This window comes from Gracilinanus agilis, chromosome 6 (assembly GCF_016433145.1).
Source record: "Gracilinanus agilis isolate LMUSP501 chromosome 6, AgileGrace, whole genome shotgun sequence".
NCBI lineage: Eukaryota > Metazoa > Chordata > Mammalia > Didelphimorphia > Didelphidae > Gracilinanus > Gracilinanus agilis.
The window spans coordinates 216,137,348-216,154,916 of NC_058135.1; the positions used below are offsets into that span (position 1 = coordinate 216,137,348).

Below are 17,569 nucleotides of genomic sequence, written 5' to 3' on the forward strand. Positions count from 1 at the left end.
TTTTAAGATGTAATCATTTACAACTGGTAAGGGAAATTGGGGACAGCTACACAGCACAGTGGATAGAGAGTACAGGTCTGGAGTTAGGGAGATGAATCTCTAGTCTTAGACTATGTGACCTTGAGCAAGTCACTTGTTTGCCTCAGTTTCCTGAAAATCTATAAAATGAGCTGAAGGACATGACAAACCACTCCAGCATCTCTTCCAAGAAAACTCTAAGTGGGGTCACTAAGAGTGGGACACAGCTAAACATCAATAGCATCAACAAAATAGGGGAAATAAAACCTGGGGTGACTAAATTCATACTTAATGTCCTGGAAAATGTTTATATCACTCAGTGTCCAAGGTTTTCTATGCCTAACCATACTTAGAATACTTAGAAATCATAGACTTTAGAGCTTCAAGGAACATTAAGATGACTTAATTCAATCTTCTCATCCCATAAATGAGGAAACTGAGATTCAGAAGCTGTCAAGTAATTGACAGCAACAAGATTGAGAATCACCCCTCATCTTCCAACTCCAGATTTAGGGCTTTCCCTCTCCCCGACATTTCCAGCACATGCTGACAGCTGCTTCCTTTATATGGAAAAAAAAAATCTCATGAGTTCTGACAAACTGAAAAGCACCCTTGGGCTCCACAACTGTTAGACCATTTTTTAAAAATTTCTGGTTCACTGTTAGTCAGTGTCCAGCTGTCAAAGGACCACAGCTCAAGGGAGGGGTGGAATCCACAGGTACCCCTTCCCCACCACACACACCAGCCCAGGGGTGAGCATAAAAGCAGGAATGAAGAAACTCTTAACTATCACATGCAAAGCAGCCCAGCTGCTAGTTACCCAAGCAGAAACAAACCCACACTGCCAGCCCTGGAAGGAGTACAAAGGACCTTCCGGGAACATTTTCTTTTTTAAATCACAAAGCTGCGACCTCTGATAAGCCAGGGCATCTGTAGAGGCTTTTGGATGCTTCCTACCTTCAAAGGTAATGCTCCCGTTATCTGTGTTAACTCTGAGGCTCTGTTTGGATCTCTTTTCCCCCAAAGCAATTTCCTTCCCCTCTCCTGGAAGGGAGGGAGGGGAGAAAAACCTGGCGCTGCTAGCAGTCTGGAGGGGAAGATCACTTCTCACCCTTCTGTCGTTTCTTCGTAGATCTCGTCACCCAAAGCCTGGCTGTTCTACCCCCAAACACCTGCTCTTTAGAAATGGGGAAAAAATACCGGCAGGCAGTCTCGTTCGGCAGCCCCCTTTATTTACAGCTGCTCAGGTACCATAGCAGCAGTCTACTAGGTATTCAGCATCAGAATATACCATTCTGCCCCATTTAGAGGCTCAAAGTTGCTACACCCTGCTTGGAGAAATTAGTCTCGTCTCAACGCACAGGCTTCCAGCCCCAAAAGGAGAAGGGTGAAGGCAATGAGGCATCCAAAGTGGGCTGTGCACCTCCCAGAGCATCCTAGCAGCGGCAGCTTAGGGGCAAACAAAAGCATGGATCTTTACTGCAAAAGCTTTATCCTGCACAGCATAAAAAAGAGTGGGCTTTCCCTCCCCCCCCCCCTCCTTCTTGCTTCTCAGTCAAGACAGTCCCTTACTCCCCCGCTAGGATCTAGCCAATTCACCTCATTAGCAGGGGGTGCTCCAGAGCTCCAATGGTCTGAATTTCCAAGGACATTTAACACATGCAGAGGCCCCCATTCTCGATTCATTTCATGGGCAACGTCTATGAGTCAGCACAATGTCGTGGAAAGATCTTAGAGCCAGGAGACCTAGGTTTCAATCAAATCACTGGCACTTCCTAGCACTGCAATCAGTGGCTGCCCACTGTCTCTATAAGCTGCAGATTCCCCTATTCGTGTAAGGAGAGCGAAAGGACTTGTGCCTTTCTTCCCTTTTTATTTTTTTTTTATTTTTTGCAACATGGCAAATATGGAAATGTGTTTTGCCTTATTTCACATGTATAAGTGATATCACTTTCTTGCCTTCCCACTGGGTAGGGAAAAGGTGGGAGTGAGGGAGGGAGGGAGAGAGAGACTTCAGCACTGAGAATTTTTTTTAAAGAATTTTAAAGGTGTTTAATGAAGTGTACTCTCTCAGGCACGATCAATACGTTTGTTTTTGCTTAACTACTTTGCTACGAATGAGTTTTTAGGGTGCTGATTTTGAGGAGGGAAAGCAATGTTCTTTAAGAAGATTAATAAAACATTTTTAAGCAAAAGATAAAATATAATGATTGTCAAAAATAAATAAATAATGCATGTTTCAGAAAACCAAACAAACACATCCTCAAACCACTGCGCACAATTACCTGGCAGAATTACTGTGATAAAAGCCCTTTGGAAAATGTAAAATACCATAGAAATAAGAGCGATTCCTATTAGGAGTGTTCTCTTAGACTTCTTATGCTGCTATGAGGAATTGGCCCCTTAATTTTAATATATGCCAGTATTAAAGAGTTTCTTGAGTGTGGTACAGTGAAAAATATGCTATATTTGGAGTCACTGAACACCTACTTTTTAAAAACTGTTAGCTTTTGTCTTAGTGTAAGTTTTAAGGAAGAAAAGCAGCAAGAGTAGATAATACGGTTAAATGACTTGCTCTGGGTTACACAGATAGGAAGTATCTGAGGCCAGATTTGGACCCAGGTCCTCCAGACTCAAGACTTGGCACTCTATCTGCTATGCTAACAAGCTATGATGGGTTTTTATCATAACTCTACCATTCACTAGTAATGTGGCATATAGCAACTCTCAGCCCCACACTGGGACAAAAAAAAAAACCCAAATAAATAAATTAATAAAATGAAGGGGATGGACTAGATAGTACTCCATGGTCTTTAAACTTAAAGATCCCATGTGTGGATATGGGACTTATGCTCTTAGAGTTAGAACCAAATCTCAAACTTAGAACTGTGAAGTGGAATTGCTTTTGACAGAAGAGTATTCAGTTAATCCAGGAAGGAAGGGAGAAAAGTTAGAAATTAGTATGAAAATGGGCATGAGGGAATAGGCTATCATAAAAATATAGTTTTAATTAAAATCACAGGGGATTATTCCAAATAAAAAATATTAATAAGTTCTGTGCTAGATACTAGAGGTAAAATGAGGCTTAATGACCTAGGTCCTAAACTTTTACTTTATCTCTCTGGGATCTATTTTCCAGGTCAATTGTCTTTCTAGTGAGGTATTTTAGATTTCCTTCTATTTTCTCATTCTTTTGATTTTGTCATATTGTTTCCTGATGTCTTGTTGATTCATTAGCTTCTATTTTCCCAATTCTAATTTTTAGGAAGTTATTTTTTCATTGATTTTTTGTGTTTACTTATCCATTTGGCCATCCTTATTCTTTAGAGAGTTGTTTTCTTCAATGTTTTGTTTTTTTGCCTCCATTTCCATTTGGCCTCTTTTAGTCTTTAAGAAGTTGTTTTCTTTCATGTATCTTTGTGTCTTCAATTCCTTTGACCTAGTCTAGTTTTTATGAAGTTGATTTCTTCAGTGAATTTTTTCCCTTAGCTGTTGAGTTTTTCTGTCAATTCTTTTATTATTTAATTTTTAAACTTCTTTTTGAGTACTTCCAAGGGTCCTTTTGTGGCCTGAGATTTTTTCACATTTTCTTTTGAGGCTTTACATGTTTCCTTTTTGCCATCGTTGTCCTATATTTTCCTTGTTACTAAAGGAACTTTCTAAGGTCAGGTTTTTTTCTGTGTCTTTTGCTTATTTTTCTAGTTTTTTTCCTTTCATTATCTCATCTATATGTTGATATTCTTCCCTGCTCCTGAGGTAGAGGGAATATTTCTCCAAGTTTACAGAGTACTCTTTTCTGATACTTGAGGTCCTGGTTGCCTTTGTCTTCTGAATTCTATGTCAGGGGGGTGGCCCTGCTGGCTTAGTATGGGGAGGGTTCCAGCTAGTTTGTCCAGCTATATTCTTCTCCCTGTGCTGCCAGTTCCCTTATTGTCTTGTGGGCTAGGCTGGTTCCCACTGTGGTGCTTCACTACCTCAGGCCCTCTGCATCTTTATTGCCTTAGGCTACATAGAGGTTCATTGATTTCATGCCCTCTCTACCTTTGCTACCTGTGCTGAGTGGCTTATGTTGAGCTAGTCTTCTCTTCTGTCATTTCACTGCCTCACATAGTGCTTACCTTCAAAAAGTTTACAATACAGAGGAGAGATATAATGTATTACACACGTAACTATGATGCAATGACAAAAGTATGGTTCTATCAACTGAAATGAGACTAAAAGAAGATAAAGAAGAAAAAATAGAAATCTTCTTTGCTGTTGCATCCTAAAGATGGTACTTTCCATACCCACTGCAGTTAAAAATTTCTATATGTATTGACTCTCCCTACCAGGAAGGGAGCCCCTGGAGAGCATTCTTGGTAGAAGATGAAGAAGGGCAAAGGAAACATCCAAGGTGCTATAGAAGTTTATGGGGAGAGGAGCAGCTAGGTGGTGCAGTATATTTTGAGGCAGTTCTAGAGGCCATAAGTCCTAGATTCATATCTGGCCTCAGAGACTTCCTAACTATGTTACCCTGGGCAAGTCACTTAGCTTCCATTGCTTAGCCCTTACTACTTTTCTACCTTAGAACCAATAGACAGTATTGATTTTAAGAGGGAAGATAAGACTTTAAATTTTTTTTAATTTTAAAAAATAAAATTTATGGGGAACATCAGGAAAAGATTTCATGAAGGAAGTAGAATGAAAGGACAAAAAGAAAGGAAAGATTTTAATAGGCAGAGATGAGACAGGAATGAATACCAGGGGGAGGTGAAGGAACCTCAGAGATCATCTAATCACAGAATAACAAAACAGAAGAGTTGCTAGGGTCCTCAAAGTCAACTGTGTTATTTAAAATCACTTGGGATACTTGAAACTACATTTCCCATGATCCCCAACAGGTTTCCTGGTTTGGATTACATATTCAAGGTGAGGGACAGCTTTAAATAGGAGGAAGTGAATTTGAACTTTCTCTTTAGCTACCTGAGTGCGCAAAGATACGAAAGGTAAAAATGGCTGAGGCGGCAGTTTGAATACTTACAGGCGTGTGGTCTAATGATTTTATCTCTATCAGCATGGCTTTTATCAAAATACTATTCTCTCTTTTAATCTCGGCCTTCATCATTTTTAATAATAACAGTTTGGCAAACCAGAAGGTCGAAATTCGAACCCTAAATTTTCTAGATAGCCTAAGAAGAAGCCATGTGGCTCTGGGACCCAGAGTCTCAGAAACGATCTTTTTCCTCACCCAGTCCTCTCCCTATTTTCCCCAGCCTCTAGGCTGCCTTTTAGGGAAGAGGGACAATGGTTTTAATTGCCGCTGGGCTGTGAATTATTTTGCTCAATGCCCCAGGCCTGGTGGCCCTTAAGGACCCTGATGGACTGCTGGGTTTCCTGCTGCCTCTGACGCTGATCGACCTGGGTCCTGACCTGGCCTCACGCCAGTACAGACCGTTGCTTCAGCCTGCTCATGCCCGCACGCTTCATGATCCATTGGGGAGACTTGTCTCCCAAAGGATCACAGGGGGAATGTAAAGTTGAAAAGACCTTGTACCCCCTTTAAAACTACATTACCCAAACTCCCTTTCACCATACCCATAATTCCTTAAGCCTTTTCCTATTGGTTGTGAGTTTCTCGGGCTGTTTTTGATATGGTCATGGTGGGCGTGGTGTTGGGGCTTTTTGAGAGGAGGCGCCATGATGAAGGGTGAGTTAGGATTCTTCCCCAGGGCTTTAAATAAAAGTCCTTATAAATATCATACTTTGGAGGCATTGAATATTAATTTCAATCTTTACACAACTCAGTTTAACCTTTCAACAAAGAGTTCTTCCTTAATATCTCCAACAAAGAATCATCTAGTCTCTCATCAAAGACTTTATATTTCACTTGTGGCAACCTATTCCACTTGTTAAGATCTAATCGTTAGGAAGTCTGCCTTTCTAGAACTTTCACATCTTACTCCTACGTTTGTCCTTAAGGGTCAGTTAAAGTCTAGTCCCTCTGTTTTAGAGCAGCCCTTCAAATACTTGAAGATAGCTCTCATGTTCTTTTCTTAAGCCTTCCCTACATCTGGCTAAATATCTTCAGTTCTTTCACTAATCCTTATTTGGTGTGTGCTCTAGGCCTTATAAAGTCCTAGTTGTCCTTCTTTGTATGTAATGATGTTATTAAAATTGTGTTGCCTTCAACTAAATACATTGCTGTAGGTATGGTTTGATTAGGACCCTCTACAATGTCTTGTCACCTTACCTTTTCAACTTCACTTCCTGTGATTCTCCACCATGCTAAACTGTACTGCTTTTTGCCATTTGATCATACTCTAGACATTTTCACTTTTATGTCTCATCCTCTGCCTGGGGTATCCTCTATGCCACTCTTTGCTGGCAAATTCTACCCAAATCTATCCAGATCTAAATGCCACTACCTAGTCTATAAAGCCTTCCTGAATTCTTCACTTGGTAAAGACTTCTTCTCTGAGACTTCATATGGAAGTGTGTTTTGTAATAAGCTATATTATATATTAGAATTGGAGTTATGGTATGCACTGATGGCTACAGTATTCACAGTGAGGAAACTGTGGATCTGTTGAAATAGAAAATGATTATTTGTATTTATGTCTTGTCTTATTCTTACTCTAACCCTTATGAAGGCAGGGATCATGTTTTAACAAAACTTTATACTCTCTGCAGGGCTATAAGCATAGCAGATTCTTTTCTTTAAAAAAACAAACAAACCTTACCTTCTGTATTAAAATTAATAATAAGTATTGGTTCCAAGGCTAGGAAAGCACAGCGGATTTTTAAAAAGACTAGCTCTATTATGGTTCATGGCTTTGACTATAATTTTCTGTGTTGCACAGGGCAAATCTGGACCCTAGATTCTTCACTGATGAAATGAGGAGACAGGACAATTTATGTTTGTCTAGCCTAACTTTGGTAATAGATCTCATTTCATATCTCTTTTTTGTAGTCCCCCAATCATCAGCCTGGTTCAAGTACACTCATACTACTGTTCTAGCTTTTTTTAAAAAAACTATTTCCTCAGTAATCTTCCTAAAACATTCTCCATTCCATAGGATGTAAGTTCCATTGGGGCAAGGACTGTTTCGCTTTTATCTTTGCAAGCCTACCACAAAGTTTGGCATATAGCAAATGTTTCATAAAAACTGGCTGATTGCTTCATTGTACCACCCTAAAAATGATACTTCTGTCCTGGAAAGCCTTCGGTGGATTGCTGTTGCCTGGTGAATTTACTCCCTGAACCTGGTATTGAACATCCTCCCAATCTGGAACCAAGCAACCTTTCCAGGTTTATTTAATACCATTCTGCTCCATAGACCTTCTGATCTAGCCAAATCTACTACATCATACATTCTCAGTCTACTTTACTTTAGTTCTTTCTATTCTCTGGGCCCAGAATGGACATTTCTTTCCCCATCTCCATCTGTTAGAGTACATTCTTCTGTTTCTTGAAAACTCAATCCTAGTTTACTAGAAAACTAGAAAAATTCTAGTTTACTATCTCCTCTTATGAAGTCTTCCTTATCCTGCCCCCCCTTCCCTCTAGATAAAAGACATATCTTCTCTCTCAGATTTCTCATTGTAGACTGTTTAGACCTCACTACTTTCCCTGGATCATTGTTCAATCAATCAATCAATCAATCAATATTTTCTAAGTGCTAGGTACTGTGCTAAATGCTGGGGATCCAAAAAACAAGCAAAAGTAGGTTCCTGCCTTCGAATCTTCTTATCTATATGTCTTTTCTACCCTATGAGTTATAAGCTCCTTGAGGGCAAGGCCCGAGTCATATCACCTTTATATCCTCAGACTTATGCATAGTGCCTTGTATGTGTACTTTTAAGTATTTTATAGATCTCTGATCTCATCAGTATAGGTCAGTGATGGAGAACCTCTGTGCCAAAAATTGCACACAGACCTCTCTCTGTGGGCACCCATGCCACCCTCCTCTGTCCCACTTCCACCCCCACCTCAGAGTTCATTACTAGAAAGGCAGAGGGACTTGGGCAGAGCTATTCCCTTCCCCCTCTCCAGCATGCCTGATGACATTATTTCATATCACTCACCCCCCCCTGCCCAGCAGCCCAATGGGAGTTCTTCCTCCCTCCCCTGTCTGGGGTAAGGCACTGGGGAGCATAGGGGATTTCACATCCTAGGTGAAAGTTTGGTGCAGATGCCAGCCTATTGAGTCTGTGGTGAAGGTGATTCCTGTGGTGGGATTGGAGAGGAGCTAAGTTTGAGGGGAGCATAGCTCATAGCATGGCACGTATCTGGAGGGGAGCAGAGCTGGAAGGGAGTAAAGCACTGGGACCACTTTCCTCCCCCTCTTCATGTGCGCCTCTTATCAACTACCCCCCTGCCCAGCAGCCCAATAGGAGTGCTTCCTCTCTCTCTGTCTGGGGTAAGGGGGGTGGGTATTGGACATAGCACTTGGTCTCAGTAGTAGAATGGGGGCAGGGCCTGGCTCTCCATCTCTAAAAGGTTCACCATCACTGGCATAGGTACTTTGTCTATCAAAGTAGATGGTACCCCATGTTTTTTCTTCTAGTGAGATCCTTGTTTCCTTCTATCAAGAAATGTAACAAAGGGAATCTACACAATGCACTAAATGTTTCTTTTAATGTTTTTTAGAATCTTAAAATCATGGATCATTGATTTGTTCTTTATTTCCTACTTGCATCACATCACTAGTTCATCTATTTTTTTTGTCCCCATTCTCAATCCAACAATGTTATTCTCATGCCAGCAAATCTAGGAAGAGGCATACCAAGAGACTTTCTTTGTGGCTTCCTAGTGCTTTCTAAATGCTTCCCAGTTCTGGATCTATAGTCAATTATAAAGGTTCCTCTTGAGTGTAGAACCAGTTGCATAATGTCTATGTAAGTTCTAAAGTCCATAAAGGGATGACATCAGTGAAGTGTGCTGTGCACGTTCACCCATCATGTTAGAGAAGACAGACTTGTCCAAAATTACATAAGTAGTATCAGTGTTGGAATTCAAATCAAAGACCCCTGACTCCAAATCCAGCTCATTTTAGGACACATTTATTACTTTTAGGTCTGAGACACTACTATGCTTAAAAGAAGCTCTGGATGATGAAGAGGGTTTGGGTTCTTTCTCATTCAGAGTTGGCATAAAGTTGTTAAGAGCATTCTATCTCTCTGGTGTCTCTGTTTTCACACGAAGGAGATTGGAAACATCTATGGACTTGTAACCCTGAAAGGACAGCAGAGTGAGCTACCAGAAGTTCAGGAGCTAGAATCCAGGTCAGAATTTTTCAGAAGTCAAATAATGAAGAACAAAATTATAAGTGATCAACTTAACCCAGTCCAGCAGTAGCAAAAATTAAAACTTACTCATCTGTCATCCATGCTGCATTTGGAAGTCAACTTAGAGGGACAAAATAATATGCAGAAATTGCATCTTAAGTCTGTTTACTCTTCCTGTGATCTAGAATCTGTCTCCAAGATTTTGGGAAAAAATGTTGTTTTTCTGTTCTTGCTATATAAATGTTTGTAGTATATCCCTTTATCAAAGGCAATTGATATTAATTGGTTAAATAAACCTTGTGTACTAATTATTGATGGTTAACAGTGGGAGAGTACACCAGAATGGGGACTTGAGCTTATAGTATTAATGATACTCGATACCCTCATTGCCCCTTATGGGCATTCTAGAACCCCAAGGGGAGATTTATCCAGCCATGTATGTACAGAGAGAGAATAAGCCCAAAGCCTTGATATACTTCTATGCCACCTTTATGGGCCCAAGTCATGGTTGGTAATACATTGAAGTACATCTACATTAGTGATGCAATTTTTATTGCCTTTTGGATCATATGTTATTTCTTTTAAGCATAGTAGTATCTTAGACCTAAAAGTAATAAATGTGTCCTAAAATGTGTAGAGTCATGTGGAATAGTAGAAAGACAGCTGGATTTGGAGTCAAAGGACTTTGATTTTAATTCCAACACTGACACTTAATATTTATGTAACTGGACAGGTCACTTAAACCCTCTTGGTCTCAACTTCTTCTCCTGTAAAATGTGGAGGGTTGATTAAATTTCCTTTTAGGGTCCTTTCAAACTCAAAATATTCGTTATTCAGCCCTCCCCCATACTTTCAAATCCCTCCTCAATTCCCTGAGTAATGGTGGATAATCACATGCCTTGGGTCCATGATCAGATTTTATCCAGTTCTGAATAACCTTCTTCATTTACCTAAATGGAGATTCAAGAACTCTGTTCTGCTGTTAACAAACACATCTGGCCTCTTTACCAGGTAGGATAGAACTCATAATCTCACTTTCCTATCTATCACCCCAAAATGGAAGATGTTTTGGGGTAGAACTTTGCTTGAAATTCCTAGGAACAAAGGAATAAGTACAGAGGGAGGGGAGAAATCTAAGCCTCAACTTGAAACCCAGAAATAGAAATAATTCAATATATTAGAAATAAATTCTCTCATCACAAAGAGGTTATGCAAATATCATTATCCCCATTTCACATATGAGAACACTGAGACTCATAGGAATGAAATGACATACACAAGGACCCATATCCAGTAACTCTCAGAGCTGGGACTTGAACCCAAGCCTTTAGACTCTAAGTTACACCACAGGGTCTTTCCACTATATTATTTTGCTTATAAACATTTGATTCTCCTCTTGCTTCCCACATATCAAAGCAACTTTTAAAAAAGAAGTTCAGGGGGCAGCTGGGTAGCTCAGTGGATTGAGAGCCAGGCCTAGAGATGGGAGGTCCTAGGTTCAAATCTGGCCTCAGACACTTCCTAGCTGTGTGACCCTGGGCAAGTCACTTGACCCCCATTGCCTACTCTTACCACTCTTCTGCCTTGGAGCCAATACACAGTATTGACTCCAAGATGGAAGGTAAGGGTTTAAAAAAAAAAAAAAAAAAAGAAGTTCATAGGGAGCAGATAAATGGCTCAGTGAATGGAGTAACAGGTGCTTGAAGGACCTGCGTTCAAATTTGACCTCATTTGCTTCCTAGGTATATGACCCTGAGTGAGTCATTTAACCTTATCTGTCTAGCCCTTACCCTTATATCTTAGGTTGTTACTAAGATAGAAAGTAAGGGGTCTTTTAAGTATATAGAAAAAGGATAGAATAATACAATGTAAAAAGTGCTAAAGTCAGAGTCCAAGGAACTGAGCTCCAGACCTAGATCTGCCTCCATCAATCAGAAAAGATTAGTGACTTCTCTTTGCTATCTTCCCTTTGATCTTGCCTCTTTAAAATAAAGGGGTTGGATGGGATCAACTCTGACATCTCTTCACCTCTGATTCTTCTGATCCTATGATCTAGAATCCCAGGATCTGAGTCTTAGTTTTACTAGATTAGCCAGATGGTATGAAGTGTCAGCACCTGAAGAAAAGAAAATGATGAAGATAATCTGGCCCCCATACCTGCTCCTAGTTATAGGAAGACTCAAAAGAGAAAACATGTATGAAAGGTCTCTGTTACAGGGTTTTGTAAAGAAAGTGTGACGGGGCAACTGGGTGGCTCAGTGGATAGAACGCTGAACCTGGAGTCAGGAAGACCTGAGTTCAAAACCAGCCTCAGAGACATACTAGCTATGTGACCCCGGGAAAGTCATTTAATTCTGTTTGCTTCAGTTTCCTTATCTGTAAAATAAGCTGGAAAAGGAAATGGCAAGCCACTCCAGCATCTCTACCAAGAAAACCCCAAAATGGAGCCATGAAGACTTGAAATGACTAAACAATGAAAGAAAGGGGGAAAAAGTATAACCAGAAGGAAAGTTGTTGTTATTGTTACGTTTTTTAGCAAAATGCTAAATAATAAAAATGATAGGTATTCTCTGTATTCTTTGGAATTGGTTCATGTGTATACATATTGGTGTATAAGGATGCATGGTGACCTTTTGGATAGTGTTGGGTTTTGAGTTAAGAAGATCTGTGTTCAAAATCCCACCACAGATACTTCTTAACTTTGGGTCCCTAGGTGAGTCATTTTAATATCTTTGAGCTCTGAGAAGTTGTGTTGTGTAATAGAAAGAGTGCTAGATCTAAAGACAGGACCAGCATTCAAATCCTACCTCTGAAACTTAATACTCAGTATAACCTTAGAAGAGTTTTTGCTACAACAGTTTCCTCTTTTTTTAAAAAAAAGAAAGAATTTGGACTACTTCAGAGTGGTCAAACATGCTGCCAACAAAACGTCCAAGTGCCGCTAGAACCATATTAAAAAGTAATTGGTGGCGCATGGGTAGGGGGGGCGCGGGGGGGGGGGTTGAAGGGGAAAAGAGGAGCATGAATCATGTAACCATGTTAAAAATGAATATTAATAAATGTAAAAAAAAAAAGTAATTGGTGGGTTAGTGGATTGAGAGCCAGACCTAGAGAAAGGAGCCCCTGGGTTCAAATCTGGCCTCAGATACTTGCTAGATGCATGACCCTGGATAAGCTACTTAACTCCCACTGCCTAGCTCTTATCACTCTTCTGCTTTGGAAGCAATATACAGTACTGATTCTAGGATGGGGAGTAAAGGTTAAAAAACTAATTGGGAAATATTTAACAAAATAATAGATAATGTTACTACGTGAATTTCTAAGTTAATATGTGGTCCCCAGGGATCCTTATGTATAATTTACTGGCGCCATTTTTATTTGACTTTGATACCGCTGGTCCACATAATTTCTAAGATTTCTTCAAGTTCAAAATGAATGATTTCCATGCTCTACTAAGTATAAACAGCAATTTTTGACAAAATTCGACATTGAAGGAAAGAGTTCCTAGACCAAGAATACCTTTTTGCTGACAAAATCACCGGTCTTTTCATATTCCTATGTCCAGTGTGTGCCCATACGAGGAAGGCACTATATACAAAAGTGGGTCCATATGGTGGAATTGCTCTACATCTCTCTCTCAAGAAATACATTTCATTTAAAAACAAACAAAAAAACAGGGTTGCTGTGTTAACATGAATGTCTGGGTAGGGATGTCTGTAAGCTACTGCTCTATCTCAGCAAATGCCCCTGTTCTATATGTGTGAAAGTATGTCTGTGTGCATGTTGAGTTATGCCGTGTATTTGTTTCAGAAAAGATGTGTGTGGTTAGGATGTGCGAGGGTGTGTATACTGTGTCTGGGTAAGTTAGGATGTGACTTTGGGGACTATTTTCACTTACCTCCAATACTCTGCCTGTGATATATTTTCCACAGCTGTCACATCTAATGCCAAACTTGGTATGATAGTCGGCCTCACAGTAAGGGACACCATCCCTAAGATTGCAAATAGACAGCAATTAACAAGGCTCTCAATTTTTTTTAGAAATCTCCTAGAATGTTCAGCTTGTTTAAAAGCCAAAATACTATACCCCCTGAAAACAAATGCATGTGCAAACATGAGAAAAGTTTTTTCATTTCAAACTTGGGAAGATACCCTTGCTCCTCCTAAAAAACAATATACTTAGGGGGCAGCTGGGTAGCTCAGTGGATTGAGAGCCAGGCCTAGAGACAGGAGGTCCTAGGTTCAAATCTGACCTCAGATACTTCACAGCTGTGTGACCCTGGGCAAGTCACTTGAACCCATTGCCACCCTTACCACTCATCTGCCTTGGAGCCAATACACAGTATTGACTCCAAGATGGAAAGTAAGAATTAAAAAAAAAAAAAACAACAATATACTTGATCTTCAGCTTGGACAAGGTTTCTGAGAAATATTATGGTAAGAATATGGACTTCCTTCTTGGGTTTCTTCTATCAAAAAATTTCTATAATAAAATTTTTTTTGAGAAAGAAAGGTACAACAGAGGAAAATAGGAGTAGTCCTAAGGCTAACAATTATGAACAAAAGATGGCTGTGACCATGTTTAATCAAAACTCCACTACACTAATTAATAAATAACTGATGCCCAATGTTTATGGGGAAATGATGGATTATAAAAGCTGATGTTCATAATTGAATCAAGTGTCCCCTGCTGCCTCTCTCATAAAAGCAAAGAGCACAATGCCTCAAATTTGGGAGGTGATTAATAAGACACAATGAATGAATGCAATGATGGGTGATGGTTATGACACCAACAAGTTTCTTTCTGCCCTCTCATGAGCTCATTGTGATATATCAGACAGAGTCCTAGCAAGACAGAAGTCATGACAAGTCGTCTAGTTTCTCTATCTCATTACTATACTCTGCCATGGTCTCAGCGTACTCATGGAATTCATAGAATATCACACTAGACAGGTCTTTAGAACACAGAATAGAGAAAACTCGAGCTATAGGACCTTTGACCAATGAAAAATCAGAACTAGAGGTACCATCTAGTTCCATTTGCTCTTCAAGAATGCCCTAGCCTAATATCTCTTCTTCTGACTCATGTTCCCATACAGAGTTGATGCTATAATCTAGAGGCAGAAGTTCCTGTGAGGCTTGGTCTCTACCTATGGTTGAAGGTCACACCTGTATCCCTTGTTGAGAAGGAAGGAAGGAACGAAGGAACAAGGGAAGGAAGGAAGGGTATTACTCTAATAGGTAGTGAGATTTCAGTTGCTAGTAGTCCCCAAATAGACAGATTTGTTTAAGATATAGAGAAAATTCTGATTCAGATTGAGAATTTTTCGGAGGTCTCTTCTAGTTGTGAGATCTTGCTGTGTATGATACTTTATATCCTACCATCAAAGCATATTTTAAAACCACTGCTGAAGTACAGCTGAAGATTCTTTGGTTGACCAAACTGAGTGAAATCCCAGAGTATAGATACCTTGGAACTTCAATTGTCAATAAAGAGAAATTCTAAGTATGGGAGCTATGAAGGTACTCTAACCTGTCCTCCTTGTACTCCAATTGCAATTTTGCCCCAGACACTGGGAAATGTTCTCCTTCACCACTTGCAGGCCTTATGTTTGGCATACATAGCTCTTTGACTTGCTAGACAGACTCACAATTAGGATGAGAAAGAAATTTGGCCCCAAAGATTCAATAGTGATACTCACTGGATCTGTGCACCTGAGGCCCAGTCCAGGGAGTTGTAAAAGGTAAGGTTTCCATGGAAACAAAAATTTGCCCTCATCTCAAACTTAACAGTTGTATTTTTGGATAACTATGTGGGCTGGTAAGTAACATGAATGCAAGGGGGTGAGTTAACATTATAATGTGAACTTAAATTCTTGCATTTTCTGATTTGAGCTTTAATTTGCAAATAAACTGTTACACAGCTCTAAGCTTTCAAAGTTTAACACATTTCTGCTGTTAGTCATACTTTTTCACTTAAGTCTAACAATGAAATTAACATGCAGGTTGGAAACACTGAAGAGTTACCAAGAATGTCATGTCATTTTTAAGAATTTGAAAAAAAATTTTAAAGGAAAGTTAGGGTAGTTTGGTGTTAAGGCCTCTTTCAGGTGTAATAGTCTCTCCTTCATCTCTACTTCCTGGATTCCCCAACCTCCTTCACATCCCAGCTAAAACCCCACTTTCTACAGGAAGTGTTTATAAATCCCTCATAATTTTAGTGACTTGCCTCTTGATGATTATTTCCTATTTATCCGGTCTATAGTTTATTTGTTCATAGTTGTATGCATGCTTTCTCTCCCAATAGAATAAGATCCTCAAGGTCAAAGGTCTGTCTTTTGCCTTTCTTTGTTTACCCCAGTGTTTAGGACTATGTCTGGCACATAGTAGGTATTTAACCAATATTTATTGACTGAATTCTTCATCTGTCATTAATTCTTGAATGGTTTCAGGCAAATCACTTCTATTCAGTGCAGTGCATTTTAGTTTCCCCATATATAAAATAAAAATGGGGGATGGATGGTATTTGAATTCCCTTCTAGTTCTCATAGTCAGTGATCTTTAAGTTGATCTTTCCCTCTGTCTTTTTTCCCCTTTCTCCATGAAAAGCTATAATTCTCTCTAAGCTCATCTTCATTTCAACAGACTTCATTAAAAACTAATAAAATAACTGAATTCATTTTGGATCCAATGGGACACAAAGAACTATTAAGGATTTGTATAAGAAAAGGCAAAAAAAGGTTTTGATTTATAGGAAGAAATATTTCTCTTAAGGTATTTAAGAGCTTCCCTTTAAACCTCACAGAAAGTTTATTGACTATTTCCATGTTATTTTGCTTTGAGAATATCACTCATCCCTAAATTTTCTGAATTCAGAAAGCTCATGTCCAGTGTACTCTTTTGGTCTACAAATTCAATTTCTAGCATTTCACAAAATGTTTTCCTTACATCTCTGAAAAGTTGGAATAATAAAAACTTTCATTTATTTAGTATTTTCATATTTGTAAAGTTATTTCCTCACAATAAGCCTTAAGCCTTAAAGTTCCTAGTATAGTTATTATTCCCATTATTTTACAAATGAGAAAACAGGCTTAGAGAGACTGTGGCTTGCCTGAGGGCAGTGCCTCAGAGTGGGAGCTCATATTTACATGGTGTTTTAGAATTTTCCAAACACTTGCCATTGTGTGAAGCTTATATTTATGTGTTGCTTAAAAATTTTCCAAAAACTTGCTTCATCAACATCCTGTGAGACAAAAGGGAAAGAGTTATCATTCCCATTTTTCAGATGAGGAAACTGGATCTGAGAGAGGATGCAACTTTCCCTAGGACTAGACACTTATAAGAAAAGGACCTAAGGTGTGATCTCAAGACTTATGGATGCAACAGAAGTGCTGCTTTTTCATACCAAGACTCAAATCTGACTTAAGTTCAATACTCTCTACATTGCTTCTGTTATTGAATGCTGGAGCTTGGTTATTATCCTTCATATCTGCCATGCCTTTTTTTTTTTTTTTTAATTTAAAACCCTTACTTTCTGTCTTGGAGTCAATACACAGTATTGACTCCAAGGCAGAAGAGTGGTAAGGGCTAGGCAATGGAGGTTAAGTCACTTGCCCAGGGTCACATAGCTAGGAAGTGTCTGAGGCCAAATTTGAACCTAGGACCTCCCATCCAGCTAGGCCTGGCTCTCAATCCACTGAGCTACCCAGCTGCCCTCCGCCATGCCTTTTCCCTTACCTCCCTCCTAATTCTTCCTCCCAACTCTCACTAAATAGGCACCTCACATTAAGACCATATGGCATATTGGAAAGCATCCTGAATCTGGAATCCAAATATCTAGGTCTGAATCCTCTCTGGGCCTCAACTTCCTCACCTGTAAAATGAGGAGAGTAAGACTAGACAGTGTCTAAAGTCCCTTCTTTTAATGCTAAGTATCTTTCTACAACAAATAATAAACTAAAGCCAAGAAAAGAGAAGACTTGAATTTGAATCCCAGACCCTACACTATCTGGTTGTATAACAGCTAATACTGAGTAGAGCCCATTTTAAGATTTTTTAAAAACTCTTACCTTTTATCTTAAATTTGATTCTAAGTATTAATTCCAAAGCAGAAGTCATTTTAAGATTATTAAAGCTTAAAACTTCACTAAAGCTCATGGGACATATCATCTCATATTATCCTCAGAGAAACCTAGGAAGTAGGTGTTATTATTTGTCCTATTTTACAAATGAGGAAACTGAGGATAAGGGAAATTAAGTAATTTACTCAAGATCACAATTACTA

The 17,569-nt window shown here is 39.3% G+C and overlaps 1 protein-coding gene across 1 annotated transcript in view; it reads right to left on the reverse strand.

The window, feature by feature from the left end:
* The window catches only part of ABLIM2 (actin binding LIM protein family member 2), a 242,968-nt gene that overhangs the window by 140,586 nt on the left and 84,813 nt on the right, over window positions 1–17,569 (reverse strand). The window contains exon 6 of the mRNA XM_044681548.1: window positions 13,184–13,277. Coding sequence (XP_044537483.1) covers window positions 13,184–13,277 — 94 coding nt within the window. The remainder of the gene's footprint in view (window positions 1–13,183; window positions 13,278–17,569) is intronic.